The 26,773-nt window shown below is 36.6% G+C and overlaps 1 protein-coding gene across 1 annotated transcript in view; it reads right to left on the reverse strand.

Annotated features, from left to right (window-relative positions):
* LOC135212065 (death-inducer obliterator 1-like) overlaps positions 1-26,773 on the reverse strand; it is a 177,205-nt gene that overhangs the window by 72,319 nt on the left and 78,113 nt on the right. Inside the window, 7 exon segments of the mRNA XM_064245409.1 lie at positions 4,112-4,257; positions 4,733-4,856; positions 11,199-11,384; positions 11,882-12,079; positions 14,522-15,047; positions 15,555-15,705; positions 16,065-16,164. Of these exon segments, the coding sequence (XP_064101479.1) occupies positions 4,112-4,257; positions 4,733-4,856; positions 11,199-11,384; positions 11,882-12,079; positions 14,522-15,047; positions 15,555-15,705; positions 16,065-16,164 (1,431 nt within the window).

Here is a 26,773-nt window from a genome sequence, read left to right on the forward strand (position 1 = left end):
TGTAAGGATGTTTTCAAGTTTTTAAAGATACAATGTATTTGCAACACAAAATGGCTTTCAACAGCCTATCAAGCATAAATGCCTATATTTGTAAACTGTAATCCAAGTCACACAACCTGCTTCACCCAACAAGATGATATAACTAATGCATACACTCACATCATGCATATGATGCCTGAATTATCTAATTCTTTGTGTATAACCAAGAAGTAAGTGCCAAGAAAGGAGGGGATTACAAGTTATGATTATAAGAGTTTTATTACACTTTTTTCTGTTGTAAAAATATTGTTAATTCATATCATCACTTTTACAATTACTGTATTTAGCAGTTTAATCAGGGCACTAAACTAATTATCTATCACATGGCTTAAACCTAATAATCATACAACTGAACTGCAAATAAGGATGAATAATGAAGGAATGGAACAGCTGCGTCTACATGGAAATGAAGAACCTGTTCACAAGTGGACTAACAACCTTTAGTAGTACTCTTAACATAAAAATTCCAAAGGTACACTCACCAACTATACTAAGACATGATGAAAGTAAGTACCCTGGAGACATCTCCAATGTGTGGCACAAAAATTAGGAATGAAAATTATGAAACATATGCAGATAACCAACTCTTTGTCCAGTCAGTTTTGGCAAAACACAACAAATTTTTAATCAATTTGTATTTTTCAAAGCTAACAAACATTTGGTCTTAACAATACGATAATCTTCTAGCACAATCTGGAAACCGGTTAAAAACAATCAAAGGTTGTAAAACAAGGAATCTGTGCCATCTGGCAACTCATGCATTTACAAGGTGGATGTTGGTCACTAACCAGGCTTCAAACCTCATAATGCACCAGTCTTTCTTCAACCGCTTTGGAGAGTTGTGTATTGCTTTGCTCTCCTTTTCCCGAGCTGGTTTTATTAATTGTAGCCTGTGCATTGTTCAATTTTATTCAGCCCAGAAGTTCCATGGAAGTCAACGTGTTTAGACAGTCTTCATTGTTTTCCGTGTTGACCTTCCTTGGGACAGATGCAAATTGCAGTAGATGCAACTTTTCCTGTGTTATCACTTGTTATGAGTGTTACGGTGGTCCGTCTCCCAGGGGGTACTGCCATTTTATGGAGACTGGGCCCAGTTACTTGGTAGGTATCTGGTGTATTTTGGTATTTTCTTGGATATAGGTATTATGTATCCTTGTACTGCTGGTAGGACTCCTTCAGGGGCTGGTGTAGACTACATTGTTTCAACCATCTCTGTGGTCTTCATCAGGACACTGGTGAGGATGAACTGGATGAATACCGAGTTCGGATCGGTTTTTAAAGGAGGAGTAGGTTGTGGTGTCAAATTCAGTACTTATTCATCACTGGATGCCTGGGGGCATCCTTCTTGGCCTAAGCTGTCTCTTATGCATCGATGGTTGGGGCTGGTCTTGCATGTGAGTGCCATATTAGTGCTGAGAAGGGGCAGGCAAATTTCGCTCTACAGCAGCTAAATTTTGTATAGTGGTCCTGTTGCAAGGGGTGCTTGTTGCGAGTCTGCTGGTAGCTGTAGGGAACAGAAAAGCTGGTAGCTGTAGGGAACAGAAAAGCCTCTTGGGTGATATTCATTGATGGTTTTTCTTTTTCTATATGCAAGGCTTCCGAGAGGCGCAGTCTGCAATGGTCTGTGGCTTGATCAATAATTTCAACATTAAGAGATAAAATCTTGTCGTTTCATTCGTTGGTTGTGGGCAGTTTTAGCATGATTGAAGATTGCTCCCTCTTGAGCATGGCAGGAAATTCTTCTCAAAGAACAAAACACGGGCACAAACCAACTGGCTTGAAAGGGGAACAAAGCGACAGCATCTTACTCTCCAAGGCAGTGCATGGTCTCAGACCAGCTATCACCTCATAAGCACAGGAGTTGCCAGATCTCACAGATTCCTTGCTTACAATCTTTGATTGTTTTTAACTGGTTACCAGCTAGCGCTTAGAAAATATCCTATTGTTAAGACTGAAGGTTTGTTCCGCATATGAACAAATACATCGTGGTCATCCCGATGTAACTGCCAAGGCATCCTTGGACGTGGCTTAAATAATGGTAAATCAAGTTGGTTTTCTTGAGAGGGTCCTGCTGAGGGGTGGCTGGATTATTCTTAATTACCATAAAAACCAAAAATCAAGCAGTTTGACAGTAAAGAATAATCCAGCCACCCCTCAGCAGGACCCTCTCAAGAAAACTGTGATTTACTGTAATTAATGCCTCTATTTTTGCCTCGTCCAAGGATGCTTTGGCAATTACTTCAGGATGACCATGATGCAATCTTCAATCATGCTAAATCATGTGTAATGACAATACCATGTTTAACTTGAGGCAAATTTTAAAGAAATGCCATAAACAAATGTCTCGGGCAGTTCTGTTGTGCGACAGGGTTCCACTAACTCTCAAGCTGATCCTTGCCAGTAAAAAAACAAGTTGGGAAGTAACCTCAGATAGTGCCAGTGAAAAAAACAATGAAAAGTAACCGCAGAAAGGTCCTTGATGCCTTAAGTCATTCTGGAGGGAGATTTTCCTTCCAAACAATAACCTCTCCTCCCTTTCCCCTCCTCTCTGTCTTCCATATGCTAACAAGTGTTTTCCACATAGGTAAGAGTGATGTTAAATGTTCATTTATTCATTCAATTATTTATATTTTTCTCATTGTTTTCTGTATGTAAAGCAGTTTATTCTCTATAAAATTTTATTTTGTCAATATTTTTGGGGGTCTTGAATGCATTAATTATATTGACATTATTCCTTATGGGAATTATTGTTTTGGATTGTGTGGGAGGTTCTGGAACGGATTATGTACAAAAACAGAGGTTCCACTGTACTTACAAAATGATGTGTACAAAATTCTTTCCCCTCGTCTTTCTTTTCAACTCATCAGCTCAAAGTCCAGAGCTGTCAAATATGTCAAGTAATGTGACAGGAAGGGGAGTGTTGCCAATTATGAGTCAATAATTTTTAACATAATTCTCTCTCTGTCTCCATACATATGTAATCTTCACACACTCCTATAATTTTAAAAACCATTTATTTATTTTTTAAGGGTAATGTATTAAGCCAACTTTTAAAAGTAATTACAGTAACTTTAATTTCATTTTAAAGTTAGCTTAATACTTATATGAAGATAACTTTTCTCTCTCTTTCTCATTCGTAATTAATTGTAGATAATTTTTAATTTATCTATTTTTACCTTTGCCGTCTACAACTGTAAATACGTTGTTCTAAATCATACACATAACTATGAGTTGTATTAGTCCAAATAAAAAGCACTGTTTGTTTATGAAAAGGAATTTCAAAACAGACAGAATAAAAATTTCTTAAAAGTGGTTGTGAAGTCTTCTAAAAATAGATTGTTTGGTCGGAAGGGGGAAAGAATAGAGAAATACATTGTTCAAATGAAATCTTCACACCTATATTTTAACCAACCACTTATTTCTTTTTTTAAGGGTAATGTATTAAGGTTAATTTTAAATGAAATTACAGTAAATTTAATTTCATTTAAAAGTTAGCTTAATACGTAGGTGGGATAATCAGGGTCATATTTAGTATTCAAACTCTAGAAGTAACATTATTAGCATTTTTAGAGACTGTGCCAAACTTGCGCAAAAATTCACCTTGCACGAGAGAGTCTGGAACCTAACCTAGCATAGTTCAGGGTAAACAAATACAAATACCATAAATATTCTCTCATCTAAGTTAAAAGACACACAAAAAGCTTGAAAACCTATAAATCACAAAAAATTAAACACTTTTGCTGGGTTACTCGAGGATTCACAAACGTTCGCTTATGTGTGAAGAACTCACGTATGATAATTAGTTAGGTTTCAATAAAAAGTACGCACACCTAGAATCATGTAAGATTGAGGTAGTGCTACTGTAAAACATTCCATAACCTATAAGGTGGTGTATGTTATGAAAATGGTATTCTCTATGCAGCCAAACATGGGCATCAGGGATTCACTGAGAGAATGAAAGAAATGTGAAGAGGTGTGCTGTTGCACACTGGAAAGATCATGTAAATGACAAAGTTGGAGAGTATCTGTGTAAGTTTCTCTCAGACAAGGAAATTAAAAACTTAAAACTCACCAGATCTTGCGAGACTGCAGTAGAATCCTGTTTTCCTGTACAAATTTTACAGTTTACATCATACATATGGTTTTTGTGACCTGATGAAGTGTCGCCTAGGAGTCCCATTACAGGGTCAGTTGGCAGGGCGTTAATAGTTTCTGGTGCTGTCAGAAAAAATTGCAAAATAACATGAAATTGATAATTTCCAGTTTATTCCATTAACAGTAGAACATTTTAAGAAAATAATCCAAACCCTACTTTACTTGACCAGCTATGTGAGAGTCTATTAACATACTTTTATAACTGCACCTATGACTAAATCACTAAAATACTTTCATAAGGACCTTTTGTTCTGTAAACTTACAAGAGCTAATTTCCATAATGATTATCACCAAATTAATAAGAAGTAAATACATTAGTTGATGAATAAAATATTAAAAGTATTTGTTTAAAAAATAAAAATACTCATACATAGGTTAATACAGATGGAACTAGTCTGAAATTCAATAATGAACACAGCAACTTCATTATGTGGAATTAAATGACTATTGCAAATATTTAGAACTCAGCAATGAAAATCTTAGGTAATACTTTAAAAGAAAAGTAAAATTTCCAATGATAAAAAACAATAACGCCTACCTTTTTCTTTGTCTTTGATAAATTCATCCTTATCAATTTCTATTTCACCTTTATGCGATTTCATTATGTACTGATTTCCAAGAGATATCATATCCAGTTCATACTTCTCAATTGCTTGCAACTCCTGTAAAAAGAGAAATACATGTGACATATTTTCTTTAATAAACATTTTTATTTAAGATCTCAGCCTTTTCATCTGAGAATTGTTTCAGTTTATTTCTCCTTTCTACTAAGGAGAGCATACTGAATATTTTCACCATGACAAATATAAATACAATGTCTATAATTACTACATCACTTAAAGCCACCTTCCATTATGATCTTTGCTAGGACTCCAAATTCCTAATCATCAGACTTTGTTTCTTCACTTCCAGTCTGCAGATTATCAAGTAGTATAACCAGACCACTGAAGCACTGAATTAATTAACTTAGCTTTCACAATATATGAGGTGCCATTACATTTTAACTTGCAGGCAAAGTCAAACATCTACAAGCATGTTGGGTATACTTGGGGTTTCAGACTTTCCCACAAAAACAAACTAGACCTCAACATCTTTACAAATAATAGATATGCAGTTTTCCTGTGAGCTCAACTTCAATTGTACAGTCATACCCCTACATACGAAGTCCCTACATAGGAAAAATCCAGGTTACGAAGGCAAAGACGAAGATTTTTTTGCCTCTATGTACGAAAATAATTCAGGTTGCGAAAGGGTGTATGTACTGTAAAGTCCGAGATTCGCCCAGGCTACCGAGAACAATCTTAAAACTCTCACGCCGCCAACTCAGTAGACTCGCTACCTTCCTCCCGCTCTCCCATTGGTTCCTGATGCTAGTCAATGCTGTAAGATCCTGCTCTCCTATTGGTCAGCATCTGTCCCATCATGCCTCTAAGTAAAGGTGTTCCTTGACCATTTCCTTGCGGCAGTGTTATCGTAAACACCTGGAATTCATTAATTCACATAGATTTCATTTGTTAATGTAAATTCGTGTTAGTGATTTTGCTTTCTTTGTATTGTAAGTTACTTTATTGTGTTGTGTGTGAACTTGATTACTTATGTTATTAGCCATGGGTCCCAAGAATGTTGAAGTTCACGGAAAGAAGAGGATGCTGTCTATGGAGACGAAGATGGAGATAATCAAGAGGTGTTAATGTTTTCTGCCATTTGTTAATGTGTTTTCTAAAATTCAGTGTTAATGTTTTCTGCCATTTTGTAATGTGCTCTGTCGCCACTTTCGGACATCGCCTCACTCGAAAGGTGAGGTTCCACATTTTACTACATACGTACGTACATGTATGTACAGTATTTCTTGTACCCTGTACACTAATACAGTTTATTTACAGGTACAGTCCCGGTTAGGTTAGGTATTGAATGGTCCAAATTGATGTATTTCATTGTTTATTAATCAGTTTAGCTTTATTATAAAATTTACTGTGGTGTTTTTGTAGGGCTTGGAACGAATAAGGCAATTTACATGTAAAATATAGTTCTAGATACGAAAAAATCGGGTTACAAAGGCCGCTTCGGAATAGATTAATTTCGTAACCTGATGCACTACTGCATTTTTTAATTTTTAAAAAATTGCAGCCATAAAATCTTATCATGGTAAACACCTTACATATATCTACTGTTAATGAAGTCCTAACTAATTATTTGCACTTCACCATACATGATTTCTAAGACTAAAACCTAGTCTGAAATTCAACTATAATTAACACTTAAGATTGTTTTCATCAAGTGCTTTTGATTTTAGCTTTATAATGGCAGTAAGCAGTGATCACTGCTGACATCTATTTATCTGTAAGATCCAATCATCTTACAGTGTTTTAATAGCCATGTGATCTACTTTGTTTTAATGACTTAATAGCCATGTGATCTGTTTAGTTTCCATGACTATCACTGGGAGGTGTTCAAATCTATTTGTGGGTGTTACTCTAGAAGTAGGAAGAATACCTCTAATAACAAGATTACTTGTACAGTAGTGCCTCAGGATACAAAATTAATCCGTTCCGAAGCAGCCTTCGTAACCTGATTTTTTTGTATCTCGAACTACGTTTTACATGTAAATTGCCTAATTCGTTCCAAGCCCTACAAAAACACCATAGTAAATTTTATAATAAAGCTAAATTGACCAATAAACAATGAAATACGTACAACAATTTGGACCATTCAATACCTAACATAACCTTTATTGTAGTACATACCTGTAAATAAAGTGTGTTAGCATACAGGGTACAAGAAATACTTTACGTACATGTAGTAAAATGTGGAACCTTACCTTTTGAGTGAGGCGATCTCCGAAAGTGGCGACAGAGGGCAGATGGCAGAAAACATGAACACTTAATTTTACGAAACACATTACAAAATGGCAGAAAACATTAACTTTACAAAACACATTAACAAATGGCAGAAAACATTAACACTTAACTTTACAAAAAAACTTAGATATATATATATTTTTTATTTTTACATTTTTTTTTATATAAAATTTCAATTTCTTCACAACTTTCAACTTTGTTTTTTCGTATCACTTGGATCTTCCTGTTTGCTTACTACTAAAGGCCTCTTTAAAAAATAACTATCCAAGGAAGATTGCTTCTGCCTGTTTTTCAAAATGTCATACGACCTGTGTAAGCCTTTACGGGGTGTCTCTTTTCTACAAATGATTGCACTTTATGAAAAGCGGCTAGAGCATACTTAATTTCTGCCGTTGTCATAGGGTCCTCCTTCTCTTCCTCGCCGCTGCTAGAGAACTCCTCTTGAACGACATTATGTTGCATGGCCTCCAACTCCTTCAGGTCATCCGTCGTAAGCTCCTCTTGGTGCTCCTCGAGAAGGTCGTTGATGTCGTCCTTGTCGACGACCAGCCCCATGGACTTGCCGAGTGCAACGATCTCGTCAAGATCTGGTTGGGAAACAGTTTCGGGATCGTTAACCGTTTCTGAATCTGCGGCACCAGCTTCGCCCACGTCGAATCCCTCGTCTCGGGCGGGTATGGCATCAGGCCAGAGTTTCCTCCACAAGGAATTCAAGGTTCGCCTCGAAACCTCCTGCCAAGCTTGGTCGATGAGTCGGATGCAAATGACGATGTCGAAATGCTCCTTCCAAAATTGACGCAAGGTGAGGTTTGTGGTATCGGTGATGTCGAAACATCTCTTGAAAAGATGTTTCGTGTACAGCTTCTTAAAGTTCGCTATCACTTGCTGGTCCATGGGCTGGAGGAGAAGGGTGGTGTTGGGCGGAAGAAAAAGAATCTTGGCGAACGAATTTTCCGCTAGGATATCTTCCTCGAGGCCAGGAGGGTGGGGAGGGGCATTGTCCAACACCAGCAGACATTTCAGGAGGAGGCACTTATCTTCCAAGAATTTCTTCACTGTCGGGCCAAAACACAGATTTACCCACTCCATGAACAAAAGCCTCGTTACCCAGGCTTTTGCATTAGCCCTCCACATCACTGGAAGCTTCTCCTTCAGCAATTTGTGGGCCTTGAAGGCTCGAGGAGTCTCGGAATGATACACCAGTAGGGGCTTCACCTTACAATCTCCACTGGCGTTGGAACAAAGTGCGAGCGTATGCCTGTCTTTCATAGGCTTATGCCCGGGTAGCTTCTTCTCTTCCTCCGTGATGTACGTCTGATGAGGCATTTAAAAAAAAAAAAAAAAAAAGGCCAGTCTCATCACAGTTGAAGACTTGCTGAGAACTGTAGCCTTCCTTGGTCCTCATCTCGTCGAACGTCTTTATAAAGGCTTCGGCCGCTTTCGTGTCCGAGCTGGCAGCCTCCCCATGCCGCACCACCGAATGGATGCCAGTCCATTTACAAAATTTCTCAAACCAGCCATGCGAAGCCTTGAACTCTGGGGTTGGCGTTGATGTCCCTTCCCCTCCGTCGTCTTCCGCCTGGGCAATCAAATCGCTGAAAATAGCGCTGGCCTTGTGGGAGATTGCCGTCTCCGTTATCGTATCGCCAGCGATTTCTTTGTCTTTTATCCAGACAAGAAGCAGCCGTTCCATCTCGTCGTGCACGTGGGTTCTCTTGCTGGACAAAATAGTGATGCCCTTGGAAGGTGTAGCTGCTTTGATGAAATCCTTCTGCTTAAGGATGGTGCCTACTGTCGACGGATTTCGGACGTATTCCTTGGCAATCACACTCAATCGCATACCAGCTTCATACTTCTTGATAATCTCCATCTTTGTCTCCAAAGAGAGCATTCGCTTCTTTCCGTGAATTTCCACTTTCTTGGCACCCATGACTACGTATATACTGTACGTAATTTACGTATAAGTAGAATAGTTTTCACACAATACGATAAAGTACGTATACTGCAACGAAATCACTAACGAATTTACGTTACTAACAAAATCGTTAAACCGAACGAATACCGCGTGCGTATGATAACGATGCTGCTCCTTGACTAGCATCAGGAACCAATGGGAGAGCAGGAGGATGGTGGCGAGTCTATTCAGTTGGGGGCGTGCCAGTTTCAAAATTGTTATCGGTGGTTCAGGCAAATCTCGGACTGTACAGAAACCTTTCGTATCTTGAAAACTTTTCGTATGCAGAGCTGTTAAATTTTTCGTGTTAGCTTTCGTATCTCGAGTTTTTCGTAAGTTGAGCCTTTCGTATCTCGAGGTACAACTGTACTTTTATTTTCGTGCAGCAGCCAAATCATGAAAACAGAAAGGAATTGTTATCTAATATACTTTTGTTTGCTGATCTGATGAAGGGGAAATTGAAGACAGGAAAGAATTTATAAAATATTTGTGACATAATAGATATAAACTTAAGCACAACACAAACATAGGAGACATAAAGTAAGCAAGGGAGCCATTTCAATGACAATAATCTACTAATACTAATAGGAGCAGCATTGTTAGTTATAAAATGTTAAGTTGCAATAAGTACATGTGTATCTTCAACCTAGTAGGATAGATGGAGCAATCAATAGCGAGTACTCGATAGTTTAAGGTATATCAGGTGTTTAAATTAGTATTAAAATAGACAGTTAGCCTATAAGAGTTTTTATAGGTAGCACATCTTTGGTTTTTTTAAACTGCTGAAGTAAGTATTTGGGGTGGGTATAGCATAGGGTTTTTTGAGGTGTGTGATAACACGGATATTTGCTTATCGTGAGCGGTTGTGGCCCCCAACCTTCGCGATTATCGAGGCCCCACTGTACAATGATATATATAACTTTATTTCTAAGCCGTTGGAAATGTATGCAAACCATCGAAGAAACACACCTGCTAGAAGTCATATGTTTACTTAGTATGTGAGTGAAAATTACGCATAAGATTTTTTTAGACAGCTGTAGCTTCCACATCTTTTACGCTATATCGGTCATTCTGGCCTTGTTTTGAGGCTAAGACTGAATTTTGGCACATTGTCAACACAAGTGTAAAAAGACACCAAGAAATGCCATAATGTGTCGGGTAAATGTAGCGGAACACGAAAAACTCTACGCCTTACAAAATGAGCTCTAGCATCAAAACTATTGCACTTACAGTTTTTATGTATTTGTCATCGTATTCTACAACTCTTTAGCTATACAATGATATATAACTTTATTTCTAAGCCCTTAGAAATGTATGTAAACCAGCGAAGAAACACACCTACAAGAAATTAAATTTTTACTTAGTAGGTGAGCAAAAATTATGCATAACGAAAGATTTTTTTTAGACAGGTGTAGCTTTCACATTTTTTAAGCTATATCAGTCATTCTGTCACAAACTGCTCATAATTTATGAGGGCTAAGATTCTTTATCCCTGAGTATATATTTAACTAATAAACTTTGAAAAAAGTTGGTGTCTTTTGTGTTTTTTTTTTTTGGCGAGAGGGGGGAACATGGCGTGAGGTTGTGGGTGATGGAAAGTTTAAACTATGCACAACTTTGCCCTTTGGAACCTATTTCACAATTCCTTTCAGCATTTTGAAATCACTGAAAAAAAAAAAATCTTTCATTAACAAATTCTGAAAATTTCAGCAAAATCAATACACAAATAATGGAGCTAGAAGCGTGAATGTACCAAGATATGACAGGGCAACATGGCGATTTTGAAGTGTAAAAATTAACGATGATTGTGGGAAAGATTGTTGGTGTGAGAGGGCTGGGGGCATTCAGCAAGCGTTGTAAGGCTTTGTTTATGTTCTCCCAAAAAGGGAACCTCGAGGTGCTAATTAGTGATTTATGGCAAATATTTATTTAACTGTACATGTCTGTAGACATTCAGTGCGTCCCATGACGGTGAAGGGTGAGATTTTTGTGGACGTACGGTACGTCCTTTGGCGGTGAAAGGGTTAACACACTATAAATTATCTTATTGCTTGAAAATAGTGACATTAACAAATGACATCAGTCTACCTGGCATTCACTTAAAATTATTCTCCAACTATTCTAAATACATCTGCATGCTAAACCTTTAATTGGAAGCTCCAAAGAACAAATAGTATATTAGTAAAGTATACCTTCTTTTCTTCTCTTTCCCGCCACTCAGCAAGTTCCTTGGAGGCTAACTCTTCTGAAGTCATTTTAGCAAGGTTTGAGGGCGTTATGGTTCCGTTCAATATCTTGCGAAAGAGACCACTGTTTTTAGTGTCCCTTATATTGAACAAAAGGCTCCTATACCGTGACTTGTACTTGAATCCCACATCCTGTAAAATTCAATTACCACATAATCCATTGAACACAGGAATAAACAACAACAAAATTCCACATACCTGTGCAGCAAAACAGTAAAATAATAGAAGTAGTCCCCGGTTACTGGCAGGGGTTCAGTTCCCAACGGTGGGATGGTAACTGAAAATGGCTGACAATAGCACCGATCGCCGGTTATCAGCGCTGATTCTCAATTATTAGTTCCGATAACTGTGCATCGGCACCAAAAATTCAGTTATCATCATTGCTAGACAAGCCACATAAAACCGGATTACCGATAACCAGGGACTGCCTGTACTTCATTGCCATTTCATGAAATTTAACTAGGATCTGGACTTTTGAGCTCCACTCAAAAATAAATTTTTTAAACTTTGACTTAAAAGTGAATTAAACTTTAATACTTTTTTAGTTATAAATATGTTAATAACATCTAAAGTATTTCAATATTTCTTTAAATACTGGTTAAATTTACATGCAATATAGTGAGAGGTACCTTGCTAAAGAACATAAATAATTCCTTTTCAATTTCATCAGCAAGCTCATTAATATCCTCTTCTGTTAAATCTTCAAACTCACTGGTTGCCTCCTTTGACCGCTTCAACAAACATTCTGCCAATGTTTTCTTTACATTATTCCTTACGATGTTTGGATCATTTGCTTTCTTTTCTACAGCCCCAAGTTTTGGCGGTGTCTGAAATTATGCATGAAGAAAATTACAACCAATAATTATATTTACACACTATTCACTTTTGACACAAATAAATAGGTAACATCTTTTAGAATGCAATATAAAACACATTAATCGCTCATACATATCTAACTTCTTCCTAAAAGAGCCGAGATATTAACAATACCTAAGATTAATAGGCATGTCTGGTACACAATTGGAAGCTAAAGGATACTAACACTTTTCATCTTTGTGGAGGACAGTTGCTAAAAACTGGTATACATTTAATTTAACTCATCATTCAAGTGCTACCAGTCTCTGGAAAAAATACCCATCTCATAATTAATTTCAGAAAGGTGCCCTACTGTAACTACAACAAGGAAAAGTATCAATGGATTAATTACAGATTGCATGTTAAGGTTGCAAGGTCTGACTGGAATAAGACCTTGTTAACAATTCATTTGTGAGGTTGAAATTCAAGGATTATACATATACTCACATGATAGTGAACAAGAGAGGGAGGAGGTGAAAAGAACTCTTTCAGTTACCTTAACTCTATTTAATAGGATTTAAAAATGAGAATAATGGGGAATCAGCCATATAGTATTTAAAACAAATGAAGCACTCCACATCCCCACCTACCTCAATTTGTCAAGGATAAAACTCTAAATGGTAACATTAAATTTTTAACTTAGCTATTGGTATACTTAAAAATGGATATTTGACAAATCTCCATCACTAATCTTAAAACTTTTTATGTGCCTCAATAGCATGCTGTTGATGATACTGAGTTCTATACAGTGTCCCTTCAGCTCTGAAAGCAGTTTTCTATTTCTTATTTTTCATCTGTCTCCTCTGGTCTATTCCAACCTAGACAACATTTTGGTACTTTTACCCTTCTCCAATTTTCAGATTTCATTTAAGAAAAATCTCTAAATTCAGCTCTGTGAGTCTGTAAGTATGATAGGATAACTGGTGTAATGTATTCCTAAATAGCTGATCCACAGGATTTGTTCAGAGGGATGACAATCAGATCCTACTTAACAAGTTGAAAGTCTAACAATTTAATGACTACGGAATATAAAGATTCCACCAACATGTTATAATCAAATGTTTCCAAAACTCTGCACACAGTGATTGGGTTATAAGGGTTAATCACCAAGTATTTATACATTCAAGTGTGACCAATTCAGACACAATAAAATTACTTCTATGTAGCAGTCATTGTGGTAAGTGCTACAATCAATGATGGATTTGATATTTTAATAGTTGCTTCACATACGTCATTTCATATGGTATGTCCCATTATTAAATTAGATAGGTCTTAATAGGAGCTAATTTCTTACAGAAATGGCTATATTTGATCTGATCAAAATAGATGAAGCTTTGGCTGATTTTTCATCTTAATTTTCCTTAATGATAGCATGAGCAGGGGTCCAACACAATAACATTTATACCATCTTCATAGAATTTGTACCCAAAAAATCTGACTTACTGAAGAGATAATTTTAGGGCAAAATTTTTAGGAGCTTCTCAAGAACCTCCATACACTTTAAGTATAAACATTGCAATATCTTACTTGTAATACCTTAATAGCTGACCATATTGCAACTGAATTCTGCTGTGAGAAAAGATACTGTGAGACAAAAAAACAAAACATTTCATTATATAATATGCATCAAATCCTACTCTTAATGGACATTTGGAGACATCATCATAAACAGTATAGCATGTACTCTTTCAATGTATTCTACTGTTGTGTTTGGTTTAGAATGCTCTGGGGTACAGTATAAGCATAAATTATTCATAGAGTAAAGTTATAGTTCCAAATTTGCAAGAGATAAGGGTATCAGCATTAAACCATTTGTAATAACTAATACTTCTGCTTCCAAATAATATTTGCATATACACTTTATGATAATTAAAAGGTGTAAAAGTTGTTGTGACTGCATATGAGAGGAAAGTTGAAAAGATGAACTTTTTTAAAAGGGCTTTCATTCAGAGCTTTACGCCTGGATTCATGAACAATATTTTTTATTGTTTTGTCCCTCAAATTATACTGATTTATGAAATTTAGGCTGTCTAGCCAAGCACAGGGGCACTTTCAACCATTCAGAAAAGAAGAAGAAGAAGAAAAAAAAAAGTTTTCGTGGTTGGGGAACAAGATAGAGAGATCCAAAATACATAGGAGATGAAGTACAAGGATCACACTAAAAAGTTACAATTAGAGGTGATGGACAGCATGAATGAGGAAAGGAAGTGGGACGAAAGGCAAAGTTGGAGCTGAAATGATACTGCCTGCAGTACACTAGGTATATTTATGGCACTAGCACCTGATGGCTCTTTAACCTGTCTCCTCTCTACTGTAATGTTTATGCTTAACATGCAATTTTGTAACCTGTATTGCACAAGGTTTAGGTTCTAAAAATTGCTAACAATTAGCAGGCTTAAACAATATTGTCTCACCTTTTTCATGTCTTTAATTGGAGAAGTAACTTTACTAGATGCATCAAGTGCTTTAGCTGGAAGAGACTCTATGCTCTTGAAAGTAACACTGTCAGAAAGTTTAAGCGATTCAATTACCTTAGATGGATCAATCACTTTCTGCTGACCATTCTCCACACTTTTCTTAACTGGACTACTATCAGCACCACTCTTTAACAGATTATCTGCATTTTTCTTAGCAAGGGCTAAATCTAACTCCTCATCTTCGTCTATGGCTGGAAGAATCCTGGGATCATTTTCAATTCCTTCTGTTTCTGTATCTTTCATCACTGAACCTTTAGTTGACACTACCACCGGTTTGGGGGTATTACTTGTCAATGCTGTTTTGCTTACAGTAGCAGATGTGTTGATAAAACCTTTACTAAGAGCTTCAGCAGCCTTGACTATAATGCGGCCATCTGCTGACTTGACAACTGTGAGCTTTTGGGGAGTGGCCTTGACAGGAGTCAGAGAGGATGGTGTAGATACATGAATAATCTTGTTCTGCCTGGAATAAATTAAAGGGCAGAGTATAAAACCTAGAAAAGCAACAATATACAAATATCATAAATACTGTATTATAAACCAGGAAACAATTTTTCTTTACAATTAGTAAAATACTACAAAATGAGAGAAAATGCAAATTCTATATTGATACGCAAACTATTCAAAAGTAAATTAACTTAAATGAGAGAGAGAGAGAGAGAGAGAGAGAGAGAGAGAGAGAGAGAGAGAGAGAGAGAGAGAGAGAGAGAGAGAGAGAGAGAGAGAATCATACACCTATTATGCTCATTCCAGGGCCCAACCTGAAATGAGGTTAGTAGATACATAACTACATAGTAAGTACAATATGCTCTATCATCCAAAAAAGTTTATATTAATTTAATTTCAAATACATCTTACATTACCCTTAGAGAGAGAGAGAGAGAGAGAGAGAGAGAGAGAGAGAGAGAGAGAGAGAGAGAGAGAGAGAGAGAGAGAGAGAGAGAGAGAGATTGTTTACTGAATAACTTACCCTGATATATCAGTGCCGGAAACACTACCATCTGGTTTGACAGTTTTTAATACAGCTCCTGATGTTTTCATCATTCCTGGATGAAGGATGGCATAATTTGGATGGTCTTTCAACCATACTTTTACTTCTCTTAAAGAAGGTGCTTCTGATCCTGTTGAAACAGATTAGTTGTGCTTAAATGTTCCAAATAAATGCTACACAAATTTCAAGAACGACTATTTCAAATCACATAACTTGCACCTGATTTTCAAAGAAATTAATCAATTGCCCTATGCTAGGTGGTGGATCAGATGGAAATTCAGGCAAGAAAGGCTAGTGAACATAAGTCTTACATGTCTAATCCTATAAAAGTAATAGGTAAAATTCATGATGATGGTATGATTAAGATCATAGGTTCAGACATAAAAGTTTAGAATGCACTTTACAGTGATAATCCCCTCACTGTCACATAATTTAAGCTACTATTTTTATATGATATAAAAATGATAGCATAATACACGAGATGGTTACCTGAAAGGATTTTTCCTGTAGTCTTTTCATATACCAACACTCTTGGCTCACTCTTCAGTGTTCCTGGAGTGACTCCTGGGATCTGATGCTCCTCCAAATCCTGACAATAAAGAAATAATAAAAATGTTAAGGGAAAGAATGTGAAAAATTTTCTATTTTTTAGTATTCATTAAAAAACTAACCAACAGTGAACTTACTAAAAAAAAAAAAACTACTGACTTTACACTGTAAAATAACTCAAGGCCAGTTCTAACTGAACTCCATACCACTATTATAAATAGTGTAATGTATGATATTGAAATTGGTTCACATCTTGCCCTAGTTAAAAAAGTTTCCTGTATTCTGCAATAGTATTTGTTCTTCACTTTCAGATAAAAAAATATCATTACCACTTAGTAGGAACAAAATAATCAAATTCAGGGTAACAGCGCAACTAAAGCCACAGTGTTAAATATAATTGTATCTTATGCACCAAATAATCGTAAATGGCCTTAGTTCTGAGCTATTTGTACTTATACTGTTGACAAACCTTTGCAATTTTCATATACATTTTTTTCACTTTATGTGCTCTTGAATTTATTTACTTAAAATGTTGTCATGTGGGTAAATGTAGTTTCATTTGGAAACAAACCTTATCAAAAAGATAGAGACAGTAAAGAGTATAACTTAGAATATTGTATATGTACTGGTAAAATAAGAGCACAGTAATACATAATTCAGGATGCAAATTCACAAACCCCAACAATGTCTTTGACTCAATCTGTTACTTTAAAGGAACAATTCTGACTTCCTGCCACTCACATTAGCACTGAATTTTGGATGAAGTTATACAGGCGGCCCTCGGTTAGCGGCAGGAGTCCCGTTCCTGGCCGCCGATGTTAAGTGATTTTCGACGCTAAGCGATTTTAAAGCCTACGGCCACCGCACACCTTCTTTCGAAACTCTAGACCAGTCAAAGGCACCGTAATTCCACAATGGCGCAATAAGTAAAATTATATTTATGCAGTATAGTACTATAGAATATACTGTACAGTAGTACTGTACAGTACTTATGGCATTGTAAATACTGTAAAGTGAAAAAAGCCTAGCTTCAATCCTTTGGGTGTCTAGAGTATGTAAAGATATAATAAAGTTTATACAGTGTACAGGTAGCTGTAGTGATCAAGTTACGATCATTAGTCTTATGATAGTCCGATTTTATGAGAGATCAAATTACAATGGCCTAACTTTGTTACCGTAGTTGTTATAAATGGTGTTATGTATGGAATAGACTGAGAAATCTTAATGTAATAACTTTATTTGCCATAGATCAAAGATCAATCGGGAAATATACTGTTAAATTTAAACCTAGTTATAACTGAAGCTGAGAAAACTGTTCAATCTGCTAATGACTATTATCGTACATCGACAACAAGGATAAAACTGCAGTAAACGTATGCCATCAAACACAACCGTAGATAAAATTGGGATAATATCATTTTAATTAAAACTAGTGTGCTTGAAAGAACACATTTTACTGTTGGTTTCACGTCGATATAAGATAAATAACGTAAAGTTCGTATTACGATGATAAAAAGGATTATTGCGAACGGAATCACGTAATTTTTTACGCAATAAACATGCCGTCAACGTAATCTGTTAGCGAAAAAAAAAAAAAATAGTTCACATTCACAACGAGAAATTCAATATTTCCACCTAAAAACACGTTGTATAAAGAAAAATAACCTTGTCTCATATAAGTCAAGTATCTAGATATTCGTTTATGCTAACTAGAAGCAAGAGAATTCGCTCAGAATTGCGTTATGGTGAAACAAACTCAATCTCATATTCATCAGCTGACTTCAAACCACAACACTGGCCACTCCGCGGAATACTAGCTTAAATTTGCCGTAGTATTTTATGATACAATATTGTGAGAATTCATACAATATTCTTGGATACAGTGAAATAATGTATAACTTTTTAAATTTGTATCTTATCTATGTACAAAAATGAAAATACCTTTACGTAATATATTTTCATACACATTTTAAACAAAAGCATAAACATTTAAAAAATCGACACATCGATCGCTAAATTTGCACTCTTTTTAACTCTATATTTTCGGAAGACCGGCAGACGGCGGCATACAAGAACGAACATGAAAAAAACTCGTAGTCGATAACTTGAAGGGCAGTTTCAAAAGCTGCCTTTTTATCATATTTCTGCACAGAAATATAAATACCCTATTCGTAATACATTTCCATACACATTTTAAACATAAAAGCATAAACATTTATAAAATCGACACATCGATCGCTAATTTGTACTTTTTTTAAATCTATATTTTCGGAAGAGCGGCAGGCGGCGGCTCACAAGAAAGAACATGAAAAAACATTGTATTTGATAAGGTGAAGGGCAGTTTCAAAAGCTGCCTTTGTACCATATTTCTGTGCAGAAATAAAAATACCTTACACGTAATACATTTTCATACACATTTTAAACAAAAGCATGAACATTTATAAATCGACACATCCATAGCTAAATTTGCACTTATGTAACTCTATATTTTCGGCACAGAACACTGTCAGAGGCATATATTTTACCCTAATACCTACGTAATAACTCTCCATAAAATTTGTTAATGTAATTTGCATAACCTTTATGGTCTGAACGGCATTTCTACAAATGTATGAACTTGTTAGACAACTTTGCTAGCGGCGCTGTTAACTGAAAATTGTGCCGTAAAAATACCTTTAAAATGCCTTATTTTTTTAATGAGTATTTTTGACGACAGCCGTAAAACAGATTCGCCGTTGAGCGATTGCACCGTTAACCGCTGGCCGCCTATATACCCATCATGACCTCCCTAGCATCACAGGATTTTCTGTAAATGGCTTTTGGTAATCAGTCGTCCATATATATACTAATCAGATTCAACGCTGCTTGGCTTTAATGATCAAGATGCACTACTGGATTTGTGACATTTGCTGATGGTCGTCAAACATCCAAGTAACGACAAAATCCAATTGTCTTACTTACTTGAGAGAAAATCAGTGTAATGAATATGCAAGCACATATCCCACTTTCTTGAGATCATAAATTACCGGATTCAGATACTGTATCTGACATAGTTAATTTCCTACTTCTAAAACATATCTAGACCTTTACCTCCATTATACTGTGTTTACTTTTCTAAGATCGCTAGGGTGGGGCCAGGTAGAAAAGGCAGAGTTGTTATATCTACGGGTATGTAGTCCCATTAAATGCTTCCCGCAAATATAATCCTTCTTAGAAGGATTCACTTTAGACCTTGGAAGTCGAGGGAAAGGGTTTGCTTCTTCCCTGTTAACTTTTCTTTTTTCACTCCCAATTCTATTTAGCTATTCCTTCTTTCTTTCTATAATTATAGATACCCTAAACGGCATGCTGCTCTGGTGTTTGGACTTGAGACATAAATTCATAAGTCAATCAATCTATTATGCCCTTAGAAACATTTTCATCAAAATCATCCAAGTAGTCACAGACTCACTTTCCCTCTTCTTTTTTGAAACACTGGGGATTCCACTATATTTCCCGCCTCTCTTGCTTCCTTGTCAAGTCTACGAACAGTCATTTCTGACACTTTTGTTGCTTCAGATGTCCTCTGGATAGCCTTCGAAATATCAGTTACAGGACCTTCATGATGTTTTTATAAAATGAAGTATTTCACGAAATTATACACTATTTCCTTGGCCTCGGGTGGTGGGTGAAGACGTTTACGGGAGTCACTTGGGCTGGGCTGTACATACTTTTCACAGTGGGTGATCGAGAGTGAGTATCCTTTAATGATATTGACCATGACCTTTTAAATCCTCTTAAAAATTATAGGTCCCCTAAACTCAGATCTGGCATCGCCGGGGAAATAATATGCCATATCTCCATTTTCATTAATGAAACCGAGGTTTTAACAAAGAATATACAAAATAAGATATATTCAAAATATCTGATGCAAACAAAAAACCACATTTCAAGAAATGAAAACTATTTCAATAGACTCCATGAAGCTAATATGATTACCATAATATGAAAATTGGCAACGTATGATATCTGTACAAGCCACACCACAGCGATCTTAGAAAAGTAAACGCACTATAGTCACTTTTATTCTACCATTAGGATGCCTTTATAAAGACGAGTAAAAAATTTAATTCAACCAAATCAGGCTTTTTGTGAATGCATTACTCTACCAACTTTAAGGTAGAATATCAAAGTCATATTCTTGTGATTTTCCAAAATATAGTACAAATAACAATGTTGGTAAAAAATTCATGTTATCTCTGGTAATACAGACAAAATCCTCTGTTCTCAACTGTATTTTCGATATGCAGTACACCACAATGCTATATCATGTAACTGGACACTGTTTTTCCATTGGCTTGCTGCTACTAAATGGAGTTTAGTAACTGGAGGTTATTAATCACTGATGTAACCTCTCTGAGAATACTGAAATTTAACTCAAGTGGTCTAAAATAAATTATAATAATCACAATGAAATAAAAAAAAAATAATCCATACATGGTTTGGTGCAAAGCAAACATTTATCAATAACACATCCAATTATCTGCTTCTCTGTACAGCCATGTTGCATAATTGTGAAAAGTTTATTTTTTCTTTTATTTCTTTTATACACAATTATATAACTGGGTGAATAATGTTACAAATATTAATCACCTCGTCTTCCCAGCATTTATTTAATCTATTTTATTCCTAAAAGAGCAGCCATGTTTACCCTAATATCAGCTGATTTTAGGCGGGAACCCAAAGCAGGCCAGCTGTAGTTGTGGGAAGGGGGAAATAAAGACTCTTGTCAGCCTTAGGGACATATCCCAAAAGGGAGTGTGTAGCTAGCTAGGTACTTATTAGGCCTACATCTAAGCTCCTTTTTCCTGTGAACCCTTCACTGGACGTATGTTCTGTTTCCAGGATGCCTTGCTCTTGGTGGGATAAGCTGAACCCACCCCCCATGAATCACACCTGCATTCGACCTTAGTCCGCTCGAGTCGGTCACCCAGGACTGACGTCCTGCCCAACCAGCCTTCCATTAGGCCTACGACGGCGCCACTGGCGCGCCCAGACCTCAGACAAAGCGGACGCCAGTCCCCTACAGACGTCCACTTCCAATAATGCATCCAGGTACATCTTGTGAATCAGTCATATTGCCAGTTCTTTCCCTCCGAGTCCCGTAACTACTCCCCATTTTCAAAATTCAAACTCCTAATTCTCAAATGAACATTCCTTTGTTCCTTTCACTGCCTCGTGGCCACGTCTCCCTTTTCCGATCGTCCCAGACAAATGAAGTCACTGAATATTTCATTTAACACTAAGAGTTCCTCCCCAGTGAGTAACTGTAACTTTTGCAAGAAATCCTTAATTCATTTGTGTCTAATCTAGGCATTTTTCCAGATCGGCTGAGTCATGTGTTCAAGTCTCTTCGCAAGTGCTGCCTTAATGCAAGATAATATGAATAATTTTGAAAGCCAGCATCGACGTTAATCTTATTTTAGCCAGCTTTCCCCTTGTGTGAGATAAAAGTGTCTCCGTGCGGACAAGCTGCATTTACTCTTTCTCCAGGCCATTCATTTCCTCGTGTAAATAAATGTAATGTAGATTAATAAGCTGGTTTTTCAATGGCGACCTCCTCTAGAGTAAATTAACACAATAAATTCTTATAAGGTAAGTATTTGGGCCCTTAAGGCCAGGCTCATACGTAAAACTAATAATGTCACTAACATAATCCATTCATATAAGCAGACAAAATATCATGGGAGAATAAGGGACTAAACCAATGCATCATTCCCTGAGCTAATCAACTTCCATTGGAAGTCAAATATTTAAAGTAATTCTATCAGATTTTACAATGTTTTTTGATAAAAGCATATTTCACTTATTCTGATGTTAAAATATGTTAAAACTATGAACCTACAATGCTGTTATTATTACATAACCCATGTTATTCTTACAACTTTATTAATCATATATGATGCCTTATTTCCATAAAAGGACATCCCATTCACTTAAGACCCACATCTGGCTCAACCCATCATCCCTCATTCCACTGTGTGACTTTGTAGCATTCATTGCTTTTCAATGTTGCTCTCTTAATCCACCAAATTTTGTCTTATGCTTCTCCTCTTAATCCTTTTTCGTTTTTTGTTCCTAATAGTAATGCAATCTTACTTTATTGTGCTTTTGTGCTTACTTTATTGTGATTTTGTGTAAGTAATGAGATTCATATCGTTTTATCTCCTGCTAGGGTTTTTTTTGGTGCATATGTATATTTCTATTTTCTGTTTAAATCAAATCAAATTGTGATATCCTATCCAAAATAATCCCTCCCCAATAACTTTGTCTTTTAAGATCCTACATTTTCACTGCTACTACTCAAAACATTTGGTCTGCACAAAATCCTTTACAAGCCTCTTCTCAGTCCACAATGCAGTTCATTTGTTTCCTAGCTGCATGTTGGAACTCTTCCTTATTCAACTTTGACAGGTTGGGGGTCACTCGCTGTTCAGAGAGTCATTCTTAGACTATGATGTAATGTGGTTAGTGAAAGTAAACATTGGTGTTTGTCTCTTCCCTTGCCTTCAATGGGCATTACAAAAGTTAGTTTTCCTTCCAGCATGGAAAGTAAAGTACAGTTCTATTGACAGGATTGCTTGATGAGTTCCATTACCAAACTCCTGAAGGAGATATTGGGAGAAAGGGGAGGAATATAACAGCAAGGAGACATTGGGGGGAGTGTGGCATATTTGGAGACGGTAATACTTCTTTCTGGGCTCTAAGGCTCCATTCCATAAAATCCTAAACTGCTCATCAAAAGAATGCTTAAGTGTCTTGGCAATAATAGCCAGAACAATCCTAAAAGACTAAGGGAGCTCCCTTGTAGTAGTCACTTTCAGGATCATGGTAGGGGATATAATGGACTGGAGGAGGCGACTCATGAAACTTTAACCCCTAATGGATGGGGTAATAAATCAATATGCAGCACCCCCGGCTGGCAAAACTTAAAAGGTCGGCAAATTTAAGAATAAAACACAATGGACCATGGAAGATACGCAAATGCATGATGTGTAAAAAAAAAAATAATAAAAAAAAATTAAAAAATATAACAAATTTTTCCTACCTTCCACGACAAGTTGAAAAAGGGCTCTTAAGGGTTAATGGGAAAAGGACACAAGGCTTGGCCACTTGAGGGGATGCTAATTTTCCAGGTCAAATGACAAAAGAGTGGTTTTGATTGCTTTAGTTGCCATGCCAGCTAAAAATATTTCTCTCTGTAGACAGTTTCGGTGTTCCAACTGAATGAGGGACAATGGGCCATCTCGTATTGGCCAGGCCAGCTATATCCCAAATTTCATTAACTGTCTTTAGTTAGTTTATATATTATTTAACACTGGGCAAGGGCAAGGGGAGACATATTGAGGTGTCATGCCAAGAATTGACAGCCAAATTCTACAAAGGTCCACTTACTTAAGACATCCAGGTAAGTCTTATGATACATTCATGTTGCCAGTTCTTTCCCACCGAGTCAAGTAACTACTCCACATTTTCAATTTGGAAATCCCAATTCTCAAAGGACATTCCTTTGTTCCTTTCCTTGCCTCGTGGCTACATGCCACCTTTTGTGTTCGTCCCAGAAAGACAGTCTTTTCATGGAATATCTCATTTAAACACTAGAGTTCCTTTCCCCCGTGTGTTAGATAAAATTGAATAACTGTAACTTGTGCACGAAATCTTTATTTTATGCAGTCTAATCTGGGAACTCTTCCAGATCTACGCACGAGTCAAGTGTCCAAGTCTCCTCGCAAGCAAGTGCTGCCTTAACGCAAGATAATATGAGTAATTTTAAAAACCAGTATTTACGTTAATCTTATCTTAGCCAGCTCTCCCCTTGTGAGAGATAAGAGTGGCCCACGTGCGGCCCAGTTGCTTTGCCTTTCAACTGTATTGTAAATGAATGTAATGTAGATTAATCAGCTGGTTTTTAATGGCGACCTATATCTGGAGTAAAATATTTCAATTTTTGTTTGTTTGTTTGTATGGTGCTTTTACGTTGCATGGAACCAGTGGTTATTCAGCAACGGGACCAACGGCTTTACGTGACTTCTGAACCACGTCGAGAGTGAACTAACTTCTATCACCAGAAATACACATGGCCGAGAATCGAAACCGCAACCACCGAGGTGGGACGCTAATACCATACCAACCACACCACTGAGGCACTTAAAATATTCAGTCCTTTTTTAAGGTAAGTTATTCTGCATTTTTCTCTCTAATATTTTCCATTTACGTATTTTGGGCCACTATGAGGCCGGCTCATACGTTAAAAAAAAAAAAAAAAAAAAAAATAATATATATAATATATATATATATCTACATACCTACCGGGTGTTTCAAAATTAAAGGGGGGGCCCCCTCCACAGAACATATGGAAAGTTATGAAGTTTTCTGCTATAGCCTATTTCCAAGTACATTATCTTAAGTTTCTATTAAGCTATTTTTCATTTTACATTTCTTGTATTTTCCAACTGAGTGACGGAGTTAGATACAGACATGGCTAACAACTGGGAGGAAATCAAATGGATTGACCGAATCCAGGCTATAACCTTCAGAGAGGTCAGGGATACTGGCACATCCTTCATTTTACGTTCCTGGATGGCTAAATATATTAAAAGAGATGAATCCTTTGTTAAAAGAAACTGGAACAATAATCCATATGACTGCCATTGCAAAAAGAGTGAGAATCTTGGAAGGCCTGAAGTCGTTTCTCAGGAGTCAAAAGACGGCCTGAAGTCCTTTCTCAGGAGTCAAAAGACATCATAGTTGAGGTGGTGGGTAGACCAAGGAAGTCTTTACATAAATTGGCGCTTGAACTAGAAACAAAAAGGGGAAAGAAGAGAAGTTATAGTGCTGTATATCGTGAGTTGAAAAAATCTGGTATCAAGCCATTTCATGTTATCAGCAAACCCCACATCATTCGGCAACAGAGAGAAGACCGTGCATGGTTTTGTAGTTCATTTCTTAAAATTGGGATGAAGCTGACCTTCTCCATGTTGCCGCATCAGATGAATTCTTCATTTACACAGACAGGAAGTTTGGGAATTTTTCTCTGTTTCACAGCCAAACGGTTAATGTGGATCATCAAAGAAAAAGGACAGTCATGGAATGGCGAATACTTCAGAGAAACTGTGCTTACTGGTGGAGTATTTCCTTTCCTCAAAGATCCTGAGAATGTGTTATCTGTTGAAGAAGTCACATTTTTGCATGATAAGGCACCATGTTTCAAGGCTCTTCAGACACAGGAGCTGCTTCGAAACACTGTTATCGATATCTTCTCATCAAGTGAATTTCCAGGTAGCTTCCCTGACCTTAATGTGTGAAAACATGTTAATATCTTAAAGGATCTTGTTGAAGCGAGCACAGTGAACTATGATGGTATACCAATCCTCAACGACCTGCGAAGAGAGGTGACCAAAGTGCTCAGGGAAATGGAGTTTGAGTCTCAGTTTTTTTGCGATTTGCTGAAATCATATCCCTCAAGAATGCAGGCTGTGGTACAGGCAGATGGAGGCGACACAAAATATTAAATACTCAGAGAGAAACTTAAATAAATACATGTTCTGAATTACTTTTGTTTTTGGCCATATCAATTTTAGTTTATGCAGTAAAAGGGGGGTGCTCTAATTTTGAAACACTGTGTATGTGTATGTATGTATATGTATATATGTATGTAGTATGTATGTATGTATGTATATATATATATATATATATATATATATATATATATATATATATATATATATATATATATATATATATACATACAGGGGGGTGACAAGTATTCATGGATATTAGCTATTTGTGGGGTGTGTGCGTGCGTGCAGTACACATCTCCATTGGATGAGGGATGAACAAAAATGTATTTTATTTTTACTTATGGAAGCCACTGAGAATCAGCAGGGATTAACAACTTGACAATTTTAACAGAGCTCTTAAAAAGGCTCAATAGTTACAGTAAATAACATTAGCAATCAGACGTTTCTCAATTCGGTTGTTTATGTCATATGTTTATAATAATCGCTTCATCCAGAATTCTAAATACTGTAATTCTTTACTGGAGAGTATCATTAGTAGTTACAGGTCTATTGAAGTGGAGAGGAGAGAGAAGGGACAGACTGAGCGAGATAGGACAGGAGAACAGGACGAGGACTAATCGAGAGAGAGAGAGAGAGAGAGAGAGAGAGAGAGAGAGAGGAGAGAGAGAGAGAGAGAGAGAGAAACCATTGCCTCGGTTAGGTTGTTACACTGATAGATATCCACTTGCAAAAGTCGAATACTAGTTGTATTGAGAATAATGATTATTTTAATAAAACTTGTTTTACTGTAACCATGTATTATTGTATTACAACACAGGCAGTCCTAAGGTTACGACTGGGGTCCATTCTTGAGACCTGTTGTAAGCAGAAAATCTTCACAAGCCGGAACATTGTCCAACTCCTAAGAGAACCTTACTTTTAATGCTTTGGGTGCATTAAAAACTATGTAAACTGCATTCTTATTGCATTTTCCATCAAAAAACCTTAAAATATTGGTTATTTTGCATTTTTGGAGTCATATTCCTAATGCCAGATCAGCGTTGTAGGCGTCGTAACCCTGAAAATAATTTCTGATGAATATAATTGAAA

Source organism: Macrobrachium nipponense, chromosome 40 (assembly GCF_015104395.2).
Source record: "Macrobrachium nipponense isolate FS-2020 chromosome 40, ASM1510439v2, whole genome shotgun sequence".
NCBI lineage: Eukaryota > Metazoa > Arthropoda > Malacostraca > Decapoda > Palaemonidae > Macrobrachium > Macrobrachium nipponense.